Here is a 12,580-nt window from a genome sequence, read left to right on the forward strand (position 1 = left end):
GTTTTCTAGCAAGTGTGTTTCTTGCGTTGCATGACATCCATGCAAATGCTTACACACATGTATATCATCATATTATTATGTAAAATATAAAAATCATTATACATAAAATCATAATATTATTGTACGTACAAAAACTTGGGTTAATAATTGTTTACATTTCCCAAAGAGAGAGAAAGAGAGAGAGAGAGTCAGAGAGTCTTGTTTGTCAAGATCTAGGGTTTCCTATCTCCTCTTTTTTCACAGAGAACTGCAGACCCATCTTTGGTTGGTCTTTTCTCTATTTGATGAATTTTCATTTACCAAGATCGATGCCTCGTGTCTTCTAAACAATAGTTTTTTCTTTGTCCTGCCATGGAGTAAGACGAGAGAAGCTACTTTGATTAATTATGGTCACTTCTGATCATGGCCCTAATCCCTAGCTAATTCATTTTACTTCTAGTGAGTCTCTAACCCTAAAATTTCTTCCCAGGCCGCGTGTCTGTAGCTCATGGGAGTGAGTTTATTCTAGTCTTAGGTTTGGAAGGAAGGAAAGAAAGAAAGCAGAAAGGAGCCAAAAAGAAAAGATGGAGGGAAGTGACCAAACTGGATGCTCCAAGACAAGAGCCTCCAGACAATATCAAGATGACAGTGTGAGTGGAGCAAATGATGAAGATGAAAATATGCCTAAAAATGGAGCAAGTTCAAGCAATAGCACTGTTGAAGAGAATGACAAGAGGACCTCAGTGAGGCCCTATATCAGATCCAAGATGCCGAGGCTTCGCTGGACCCCTGAGCTCCATCTTTGCTTCGTTAAAGCTGTGGAAAGACTTGGCGGACAAGATAGTAGGCTCTATCCCTACTATATTTTCTTCAATCTTATGAGATCTTTAATCTCTGATATATGCCAGAAAGTGAACGATACTTATTGCTTTCTTTCATTATTTCTTTTGGTGCAGGAGCTACCCCTAAGCTAGTTCTTCAACTGATGAATGTCAATGGACTGAGTATTGCTCATGTCAAGAGCCATCTACAGGTTATTTTACTGAAGACTTGCCTTGAAAATGAATCATTCTTTTTGATTTTGCATCTTGAGATGATTTGATTGTTCTAATATACTATATTATTTACCATTTCTTGGCTATTTATGTTTGGTGGTGATTTTCAATAGATGTATAGAAGCAAGAAGTTCGATGACCCAAGTCAAGGTAATAAAGCGATTTAATTTTCCAATCTTAATATATTTCTCTTAGTCCTGATCATGATCATGGGGAAAAAGGTTTTTGATCGTGTTACTAATGCATAAAGGTGGCCTTTACATGACAGTCATGGCATATCATAGGCATCTTGTGGAAAGTGGAGATAGCAATATTTATAAACTTCCCATGCTACAAGGATACAACCAACGCCATGGTTCCAGCTACAGGTATCAAAGTTCAAAATCAATAATCAATATGCATATTCTGATCAATTCTAGTTTTCTAGGGTTGCCCCCCTTTTTTTTTTCCTTTTCTCTTATTTTTTCTTTACCTTGATTATTGAATTTCATAATAAAAATATCTTCTTTTCTGAAGATATGGAGATGCTTCTTGGAATGCTCGCGAAAACTTTGTTTATAATCCTCATATGGGTCGGTGTTTAGTCGACGAAACCAGACAAGGATTATATGGGACAGTAGCTGAGAGGATCTTTGGAGGCAACAGTAATAGCAATGGGACCAATTGGAAGTTCCAAACAGGTGCTTCCTCTTTTGGTTCACAGTCTAGTTGGAAAACGGAAGAGCTACTGAAAGGTGAACTACGACCATCGCACAATCCAAAATTTTGGCAACCCCAATCAAGTTCAAGCTTCACTGAGCTGAACCCTGAAGCTTACTTTCTGAAAGCCAAAGTTGGGGAAAGCGCTCTTTTTAATAGAAGTAATATCCTTATTTCAGATATGAAATCATCATCAGCAAGTAATCTACAAGATCAGTTGAAATCCTTGAAAAGGAAGGCTACAGATTGCAATCTTGATTTGGATCTGTCACTGAAGCTAACAGTACCAGCAAATGATGATAGCCTGCGAAGTTTGAAGGACAGTGAAGTTGATAGTGAGTTATCTTTATCCCTGTACTCACCATCATCCTCAAAGATTAGCAGATTGAAGGGAGGAGGAGGTTGATAATTATAAAGAAAATGCAAAAAGGGCAAGTACTCTGGATCTGACTATATGAATGAGACAATTCTAAGTGAGATCTTGAGGTACTTGTTCTAAACAATGCACTTCGTTATTGGTTTTTAAGTAATACAAATTAACACCAATCATTTTCTTTCCCTTTTTTTACCCTAACATTTGATCTCTTTTCCATATAATGCAATTTTTCATTTTACATTAGGGAGATCATGCATGGTTGATACATTAAAAATATGAGGAATTATTTAGTTTATTTAGTGCATATATTCTCTCACTCACATAAAATTAGAGTCGCCCCTGTTTCATAGAGGATCTACTTTTATGTGAGTAAAGAGCACTAAATTTATGTGCTCCAATTCTATAGAATTTTCCTAAAAATGAAGAAAGGATATATATACTCAACCAATCACTAAATGTTATTTTAGCTAAAATCATGTAAGTATCATATAAATATACTATAATAGTTTTTATTGATCACCTATGCAAACACCATAGTGTAGGTAAGGATTTTTTCATGAGTTAGAGAATTTGCAAGGGAAAAAAAGTTTAGATAAATTTTCCTATATCATGCCATATTAGGATAGTGATAGATAAATTTATCAATTGTTTATAATTATTTTTAAATTGCAAAAAAATGTAAAAAAGAAATCATTAAATTAGTTCATAATTGCATTGTTGATTAAGTTTACACAAATACATATATATTTTTTAAATTCTTTATTTTGGTAGAATTAGAATCTTCATCAATAAATTAAAGCCGAACAAATAACACACTCCCAACCTAATTAAGCAAACCCTTGCATGTTTTCTTAAGCTCCCCCCTTCATCACTACGTAACACATTAAGGATACTATAATACTTTGAATTGTAATTTAATTATAAACCTAAGGTTTAGAGAACCAAAATATTTGAGATTAGACATCCTTTTTAATTAGTATTTATTTTTTCTAGCGGGTATATATTGTATTTTGTGCCTATTGACTTCACATCCCAGCTGCTGTTGAACCCGTAAGAAAAGCACTTGCTTTTATTTTTCTTCTAGCTTCTAGCTGCTTAATTACGGGCCTGGTTCAGTTTTTCTAGCTCTTCCTTCAGGGCTTGAAATTCATCTGCAAACCACACAATAAATATAGTAACCTAATTAATGAATCATAAAGTACGAGTAGATTATGAAAGAAACACAGTACATTATTACCTTCTTTACGAGCTTTCTCATTCTCAAGAACTTCTACCTTCTCCTTCATTTCGTTGTTCTCCTTTTCCAGAATCGCGCATTGAAGTTCATAGTAAGAAACTTGCGGAGATAGCATAGACAATTTGGCCTGTATATTTATTCAGAAAAAAGAGAGCAAATTATGCATATATGCTAGCTAGACATATTTAATTACCTGTAGTTTCAAGAAGGAGATGAGAATTTTAATTACCTCTTCGGTTTCTTGATACGGTGTCCGCAAGTGCACGGGTCACAGTAGTATAGTTTTAAAAATTGATATCGATCCCACAGGGAATTGTGCTTAAATTGGAAATAAAAGTATAAGCAAATTAGAATGACAAAAATTAAAAGATATTAAAAATAAAATCTAAAAATTAAAATTAAGACAAAAATTAAAGATGTAAAATGAAATTTGAAATTAAAATTGGTATTTGAGGAATTAAAACTAGATCAATCAATTAACTAAAATTAATTAAACTAGATTACCCAAAAAATTAATTTGAAATATCTATTTATGAAATTGAGAGAAATTAAATCTAAATTCAATAAAAATAAAAATAAAGTGATTATAGAAATTGGATTTAAATTGGATTTAAATTTAAATTGCTATTTATGAGGTTTGGAGGATTTATATCTAATTTCAATGAAAAATAAATTGATTCTAGAGATTGGATTTTCAATATTGTTTGCATGTGGTTTTTCCCTAATTTAGCCAAACACATGAGAATTGCAATTTTGAGGGAAATCAATTCTTAAATTTTTGAAACATTTTTCAAGCATCTCAAAATTGGTTTTCATTAAATCAAACCCTGTTTTCACGGTATTTAAAATCTAACATAAACCCAATTAATGCTATAATTGATTTTTGGAAAGTTCCCCTTAATCTTCTTAGCTTATTTCTAACACCAAGAAAATAAAGTTTATTGCAAGATTATCCATCCCCAATATTCACTTTTCAGTCCATCTATTAAGGATTAAAACTTAACTTAATGAGGGCCCATTCATCAAGCAAGGAAATAAGCACACAAGCAATAAATCAAAATATAACAATCTTCATTTAAATGGCTAAATCAGTTCAAAACCACAAAACAAATCAATATTTACAAACCCATCTCTAGAATCTCAATCAACTACTCACAAATCATTGTTTAAAGACAAACCCAAATGAAGAAATGAAGAAATAATGGAAAAGTAAGCTAAAGTGTAGAAAATCACAGAAATTTGCAGCAGGATCTCTGCAGAAAAGTGCGAAACTTGATCCTTCTTCTTTGGAAGAAGATGCAGAAGATGCTCCTCCCTTTTCCTCTTTCTATCTTTCTAAAAATGCCTCCCTTGCTCTCTTTCTATCTTTCTAAAAATGCCTCCCTTGCTCTCTATGCTCTCTATGCTCTCTATGCTCTCTATGCTCTCTATATCCCAAGAAAGTGATAAAATGGGTCTTTATATAGGCTAAGGGATTGTTCTAGAATGGGTAAAAGGGGGAAGGATCTAGAAAAAGTGAGGTAAAAAGGTGGAGTAACGGAAATGCCACGTCAAAAAATTTTCCAAGAAACGACATAAAGTCGGTTGTGTCATGGGTTGTGTCGCTCTACCATTTTTTCTCAACTTCAAAATTTTCTTTTGCAAGTCGATTTTAATCTCCTCCAAATGGCTACTCTGATCAAAATACATCAAATTTCTCCAGATTTATCCTACAAAACAAATAAATTCCAAAAATTAAACTAAGAAATGTGAAAATTGTAAAATTGACTAAATATATACTAATATCTAAAATAATAGCTATGAATAAGGGTAAATTATGTGCAAAAATTACTCCTAAATGATGATATAAAATGCATGCATCAAATTCCCCCATACTCAAACTCTTGCTTGTCCTCAAGCAAAATTTCATTAAAACTCATTTGGAAGGGAATAGAATCAGTCTTTGAAAACACAAAATTCACTAATCCAAACCACCAACTTACCTCTAGCCACCAACATTCCAAATTCCCACCAGGAAAAGCACAAAGAATGAAGCAAGCACTCTCAACTATTACAGAATAGCTAAGAATTAACCAATCAACCCAAGCAACAAATACCAACCAACTACAAGAGTCAATTGTGCCAAAACAAACCTAAATGAAATAGATAGCCAATGTGTCTCAAATAGATGGTGAGTAATGTATGGAAGATTATATTGCCAAACCCATATGCAAGCATAAAAGATCTAACTCTACTAATGTAACAAGCATTTTTCAAAGAATCATTAGGTCTTTTTAAGGGTTGTAATGGGGTCTAATAGGGTAAAATTGTGGTTAACAAAGAAAGGGAATAAGGTAAACAAAATATGAGAATAATATTAATCATGAAACTCAAAGTGCATCCAATATTTTTTTTTTTTTTTTTATATCAAGAGGAAAGAAATTCACAATGAATCTCAAGTGCTATCACAATGATTATACAAAGGGACTATTTTTTTTATGCTTATTTTATTTTGATTTTGTATGTGTCCCTATTTCATGTCACACCCAAAATTACCTTTGGGATATTTTGGTGACCTTTTCAACTTTTGACAATTACTCTAGCACTTTTCAAGATGTTTCAATCCTCCGAGATTTTTTTTTTTTATTATTATTTTATTATTATTATTATTATTTTTTATATCATTATCATTTTTTTATGCACTTAATTGCTAAAATACTATTCTCATAGATAGGTGGTAGTGTTTAGGTTTAATGGCTAGGTAAATGATTTGGGTTCCAAAGAAATTAGGAGATTAAGGTTCAAGGGGGTTTGCAAGGGTTAAAATGAAATTGAGGTAGGTTAAGGCTAAATGTGAGGTTTAAAATATGAAGGAATGCCTAAATCATATTCTTATCAAATGCAAGTTAAAAATTTCGCTTTGAAAGATCTAAGATGCTTGTTATAGGAATGGTGAGACGACAATGACCATTTTCTTCCTTAAAGGCTTATCCAGACACTCAAAACTCAAAATAACTAACTAGCACTGCATACCTAAATTGATATATTAATTTTCAGCTATTAAGTAAGAGAAAGAATAATGCTTAAGACTTTGTACAATGGAACTTTCATTCCACTAACCATCTAAAGGCAAGTGGATTGCTTGAATAAGTGGCTTATGGAATTCAAAGACTAGTTTAAAAATTCAAAAATTTTAAATGAGTGAATGATATGCATGAGTGTAAATGTATAGTCAACCTAATTGCAACTAAGTATGTAATTAAGTATCTGTGTCTATATGCAAGTGTATATACGTAGTAATGAATGTGTCACTCTTTGCAATTGAAACAGGAATAATAATTTTTGCAAATCATTTACCCTCTCCCCAATACTCAGAATGAACAGTGTCCTAAATGGTAGAAGAGTGCATGGAATGGGATAATGTGCGAGAAAATGGGTAGATCATATGTGCATAAAGAATTATTACCTGTTGCATAAGCGATAGCACAACTTGTGTTGAGTGACACAAGTGAGATGAGAATTGTTACCTCATTGAAGTGCACCAATTTAATTAGATAAAATTTGGACAATTCTGCACTCATTGCAAAAGAAACAGTGCAATGGAATCCATTAATTAAATCGATTAATCTCAAAAATTTGGAATAGGAAGTTAAGCTCAAAAATGTAACCATCAAGTGTAAATCCGAAGTAGCACATAAAAGCAAGTGAGCAATGTACTAAAAATATAAAGGAAAAATGTATTTTATGAGGAACTAAAAAAACTGAATAAGTAAATGGTTCAAGTAAAATAAAAACAACACAAGCAAAATAAGTTCAAAATATGAAGTAATTAAGCAATGAAATTAAAGACATGAAATGTTTTTTTTTTTTTTTTTTTAATTTTATATGCTCATTTGCTTGCAATGCATTGTATCCCATCTGCACAAGGAAATTAGAACAATGTTAAACTCTGAATAAGGAGTATATAAAAAAACTTAAAACAAATGAAAGAAAAATTGGGAGTTATGCACAAAATGCTAAGTTTAGGTCTTTAGCTTGACCATACTTACTCAAAATTTCATGGAGAATGAGAAAGATAGCAAGTTGCTATTTTCTCAATTGGCTCACCACTAAATAATGCCTCAACCTTTGTCCATTTACCTTGAAATTACAGATTTTTCACCAAAAATTTCCACAAAGACCATGAGGTAAAACTTTCACAATTTTGAATGGACTGACCACCTTGATTTTAATTTTCTGGAAAAAATTTTAACCTTGAATTGAATAAGAGAACCAAATCTCCTTCTTTTAAGTCTTTTTCTTGATATGCTTATCATGCCATTTTTAGTTCTTTCTTTATAGATCCTAGCATTTTCATAAGCATCAAGTCTCAATTCTTCTAATTCATCAAGTTGCAAAAGTCTTTTATGTCCAGACTTGCAAATCAAAATTGATTGCTCTAATGGCCCAATAAGCTTTGTGTTCTAATTCTACTGGGCAAATGGCATGATTTCCCAAAACTAACCTATAAGGTGTAGTTCCTATGGGGTTTTAAATGCTGTTCTATATGCCCAAAGAGTGTCATCTAATTTAAGGGACCAATCTTTTACGGACTTATTGACGCTTTCTCCAAGATTTGCTTGATTTCTCTATTTGTGATTTCTACTTGGCCATTTGTTTGAGGGTGATATGGTGTGGCAATCCTATGCTTTACCCCATATTTTCTCATCAACTTTTCAAATTGGTGGTTGCAAAATGGCTACCACCATCACCGATTATGGCACGTGGGGCACCAAACTGTCAAAACAAATTTTTTCAAATTTTACCACAACTTTTGCATCATTGGTAGGTGTAGCTATAGCTTCTACCCATTTAGATACATAGTCCACCCCTACCAAGATATATTTATTCCCATAAGAAGATGGAAATGGCCCCATGAAATCAATTCCCCACACATCAAATAATTCAACTTCTAATATGGACTGTTGGGGCATCTCATCTCTCTTGGAAATGTTGCCTACCCTTTGGCACCTATCACACTTGCTTACAAAATCTCTCACATGTTTAAACATTTTAGGCCAATAGAAACTTGATGTCAAGACTTTTTCAACAGTTTTTGAGATACTAAAATGACCACCATATTCAGAGGACTGACAATGGTAAATAACATCATGCATTTCTTCCTCGTATACATCTTCTAATTATTCCATCATTGCATCTCCTAAACAAAAGAGGTTCTTCCCAAGAATAAAATTTAACATCATGCAAGAATCTTTTCTTTTGCTGCCAAGACAAATCAGGTGGCAAGACACCACAAGACAAGAAATTCACAATATCAGCAAACCATGGAAGTGCAGAATTCAACACATACAACTGCTCATTCATGAAAAACTCATCAATTGGCACAATTTCATCATCTTTATTTTCGCTTTTATCCTAGAAAGGTGATCAGCCACCACATTCTCAACACCCTTTTTATCTCTTATTTCCAAATTAAATTCTTGAAGTAATAAAATCTATCTAATCAACCTAGATTTAGCTTCTTTCTTGCTCATTAAGTACTTTATTGCTGCATGATCAGTGAAAACAATTACCTTTGAGTTGACCAAATAAGAACGAAATTTATTGAGTGCAAATACTACCGCAAGGAACTCCTTTTCAGTTGTGGCGTAATTGACTTGAGCTTCATCAAGGGTTCGGCTTGCATAGTAAATGGCATAAGGTTTTCTATCTTTTATTGGCCAAGGCGGCTCCAACAAAGAAACTCACTTGCATCACACATAATTTCGAATGGCAAATTCCAATCTGGGGTTAGCATGATAGGAGCTGTTGTTAATGCCGTCTTTAACCTGCAAAAAGCAACCATACAATCTTGATTAAAATCAAATTTAACATCATGATTCAAAAGATTTGTTAAGGGTTTAGCAAGTTTAGAAAAATCCTGAATAAATCGCCGGTAAAACCCAGCATGTCCAAGGAAACTCCGCACTCCTTTGTGATGGTTGGAGGGCATTTTTCAATAATTTCTATTTTGGCTCTATCCACTTCAATTCCCCTTTTTGAGATTAAATGCCCTAAAACGATTCCCTCTTGGACCATAAAGTGGCATTTCTCCCAATTCAACACCAAATCATTATCAGCACATCTCTGCAAGATTTTAGACAAATTAGTCAAGCATGAATCAAAATTAGTTCCATATACTGAAAAGTCATCCATGAAGACCTCCATAATTTCTTCAATAAAATCAGAAAAAATAGCCATCATGCACCTTTGAAATGTGCCAGGCGCATTACACAATCCGAATGGCATCCTTCGATATGCAAAGGTGCCATAGGGACATGTAAAGGTAGTTTTTTCTTGGTCATCAGGATGTATTGGAATTTGAAAGAAACCAGAATATCCATCTAAGTAACAAAAGAATGAATGCTTGGCTAATCTCTCTAACATTTGATCCATAAAAGGAAGAGGAAAATGGTCTTTTCTTGTGGCATTGTTCAACTTCCTATAGTCTATGCACATTCTCCAACCTGTAACAGTTCTAGTGGGTATCAATTCATTATTTTCATTTTTAACAACTGTCACCCCACCTTTCTTTGGTACAACATGCACAGGACTAACCCACTCACTGTCAGAAATAGGGTAAATAATTCCAGCAGCTAGTAATTTTAGGATTTCCTTTTTCACAACATCCTTCATTGTAGGATTCAATCTTCTTTGATGTTCAATGGAAGGTTTACTATTTGGCTCAAGGAAAATCCTATGCATACAAACTGTTGGACTAATTCCTTTTATATCATCAATTGCATAACCCAAAACTCTTCTATATTCTCTCAATACTCTCAACAATTTGTCATTCTCAATATTAGTCAAACATGCATTAATTATAACAGGATATGTTTCATTGGGTCCAAGAAAAGCATACCTGAGGTTGGAAGGAAGAGGTTTAAGATCTACCTTTGGGGCATCCTCTACCTTTAATGATGGTGGTTTGATCTCCAAATTTTGCACTCCTTCAAGTTGAAAAATTGTGGCTTGGATGTGGTGGAGAGCTTTCCAAGTATTGCAAAAATAGCCATGTTATCATCATCAATGCTCCCACCATGGACTAAGCAATTTTCAAGTGGGTCTTGTGGATAGCTTTTTCTGAAATGCTCTTGAACAATCTCATCAATAATGTCTACCCGCAAACAAGACTCAACTTCTTCATGTTTTCTTTTCATGGCTGGATTGATGTTGAATATCATTTGATCATCTCCCACTCTAAGTGTCAATTGCTCACCCTTTACATCAATTAATGCACCAGCTGTTGCCAAAAAGGGTCTTCCCAATAAGATAGGAACTTTTGTGTCTTCTTCCATATCCAAAATGACAAAGTCCACCGGAATGTAAAATTTTCCAACCTTGATAGGCACATTTTCAAGAATGCCTTCCGGATACTTAATTGAACGGTCAGCCAATGAGAGATACATGTTTGTGGGCTTCAACTCTCCCATATTCAATTTTTCATATATTGAAAGAGGCATTAGGCTGACACTAGCTCCAAGGTCACATAAGGCATTTGCCACACAGTTATCACCAATATGACAAGGAATGGAAAACACACCCGGATCTTTGAGTTTGGGAGGTAACTTCTTCTGGATTATAGCACTGCATTGCTCTCCCAAATTGATGGTGTCATAATCTTCTAGCCTTCTCTTGTTGGAAAGAATCTCCTTCAAAAACTTGGCATAACTCGGCATTTGGGATAGTGCCTCAGTGAATGGCACATTGATATACAATTTTTTTAGCACTTCAAGGAACTTGCCAAATTGCTTGTCTAGTTTGTGCTTGATGAATCTTTGAGGGTAGGGAAGGGTGGGTTTGTAAGGTTCAGGTGGGATGTATGGTTTCTCTCCCTCATCTTGCTCACTTTTGCTTTCTTCTTCTTTTTCATTTTTCTTGCTCTCAACTGAATTTTCTTCTTTTGTGCTTTCTTTTTCTTCTCTCTTGTTTTCACTCTCTTGACCTACTTTCTTACCACTTCTCAAGGTCACCAACTTACATTGTTCATGAGGGTTTTGTGGTTGGCTAGGTAGTTTCCCATAGGAATTGCTTCCTGATGAGCTTGCTTGTTGCGCCAATTGAGTCTCCAACATGCGGTTGTGGACTTGTAATTGATCCATGGTTTGTCTCATGTGTTGCATTTCTTCCTCCAATTTGCTATTCATCTTGTTTTGTTCAGCAAAAAATTTCTCCATCATGTTCTCCAAGGATGGCTTCGGTTCATGGGATGGAAGGGATTGTTGTGCTCTTGCTTGATATCCAGGTGGTGGCTGCCTTGTGGGCTGAAATTGAGGCTGAAATTGAGGCTTGTTCTGCTGCATAAACTGCTGGTTATGAGCATAATTTGAGCTTTGGCCTTGTTGAGCAAAAGTTGCTTGTGGTCTCCATGTTGAGTTGTTCATATTAGAATAAGAATTTCCCATAGGTTTTTGTTGATAACCTCCTGCATAAGCAGCTTGCTCTTGCAAATAATCATCACCATAAGAAGAATAATTAACTCCACAACTTTGAGTTCCATTTGTGAAGGCAACTTGTTGCATAGTTGTAGGAGTTGAGGTTGTTGCCTTTGTGCAAAAATCACTAAGAAGTCGAGTCAATCGATCAAATTTTGCATTCATGTAGTTAATCGAGTCAAGTTCATAGATCCCACTTTCTTTGGCTCAAGTGCTCTAGGATTTCCCCATAAATGGGTATTGTGAGCAATCTTCTCTAATAGATCATAGCATTCTTCACTTGTCATTCTCATGAAATCTCCTCCGCTTGTGAATCAATTGTGTTTCTTATGGTCGAGTAACTCGTGTAGAAATTCGAACAATCATCCATTTGGGTATTTCATGATGAGGACATTGCCTTTCAAGCTCCTTAAATCTCATCCAAGATTCATACAAAGTTTCATCATCTCTTGGTTTAAAAGCTACCATCAAATTCCTCAATGAGTAGTTTTCCTGTGGGAAAAATTGAGATAGAAAAGCTTGAGATATTTGCTCCCAAGTAGCTATAATAGCTTGTGGGAGTGAGTCATACCACTCCAATCTTTGAATCTCAAGAGAAAATGGAAATAATGTGAGCGAATAACTTCATCGAAACTCCAGGTTGTCTTTGTGTACCACATATCATCAAAAATTTCTTCAAATGAGAATGAGGATTTTCAAGTGGGCTACCTCCAAATTGTGAATTCTGAACCATTTGAATAAGACCGATTTTAATTCAAATTGATTAGCTCCAATAATAGGT

The 12,580-nt window shown here is 34.3% G+C and overlaps 1 protein-coding gene and 1 non-coding gene across 2 annotated transcripts; both read left to right on the forward strand.

Annotated features, from left to right (window-relative positions):
- Positions 1–145: 145 nt before the first annotated feature.
- LOC110667266 (putative Myb family transcription factor At1g14600) lies at positions 146–2,291 on the forward strand. Its single transcript, XM_021828062.2, has 5 exons — positions 146–822; positions 936–1,012; positions 1,148–1,184; positions 1,303–1,402; positions 1,551–2,291. The coding sequence occupies exons 1-5, from the start codon at positions 564–566 to the stop codon at positions 2,137–2,139; spliced, it is 1,062 nt and encodes a 353-aa protein (XP_021683754.2). The 5' UTR covers positions 146–563; the 3' UTR covers positions 2,140–2,291.
- Positions 2,292–12,175: 9,884 nt separating this feature from the next.
- On the forward strand, positions 12,176–12,282 carry LOC131180484 (small nucleolar RNA R71). The gene has a single exon (XR_009149252.1). It is a non-coding gene; the product is annotated as a small nucleolar RNA R71 (small nucleolar RNA).
- The last annotated feature ends 298 nt before the right edge of the window (positions 12,283–12,580 follow it).

This window comes from Hevea brasiliensis, chromosome 5 (genome assembly GCF_030052815.1).
Source record: "Hevea brasiliensis isolate MT/VB/25A 57/8 chromosome 5, ASM3005281v1, whole genome shotgun sequence".
NCBI classification, from domain to species: domain Eukaryota; kingdom Viridiplantae; phylum Streptophyta; class Magnoliopsida; order Malpighiales; family Euphorbiaceae; genus Hevea; species Hevea brasiliensis.

What these genes read in the sequence shown, in the direction of transcription:
- LOC110667266 (XM_021828062.2), top strand. Translation starts at nt 564, where the DNA reads ATGGAGGGAAGTGACCAAACTGGATGCTCCAAGACAAGAGCCTCCAGA. An exon ending in ATGTCAAGAGCCATCTACAG is followed by an intron (nt 1,013 to 1,147) that starts GTTATTTTACTG and finishes GATTTTCAATAG; the next exon opens with ATGTATAGAAGCAAGAAGTT. An exon ending in GTTCGATGACCCAAGTCAAG is followed by an intron (nt 1,185 to 1,302) that starts GTAATAAAGCGA and finishes TTTACATGACAG; the next exon opens with TCATGGCATATCATAGGCAT.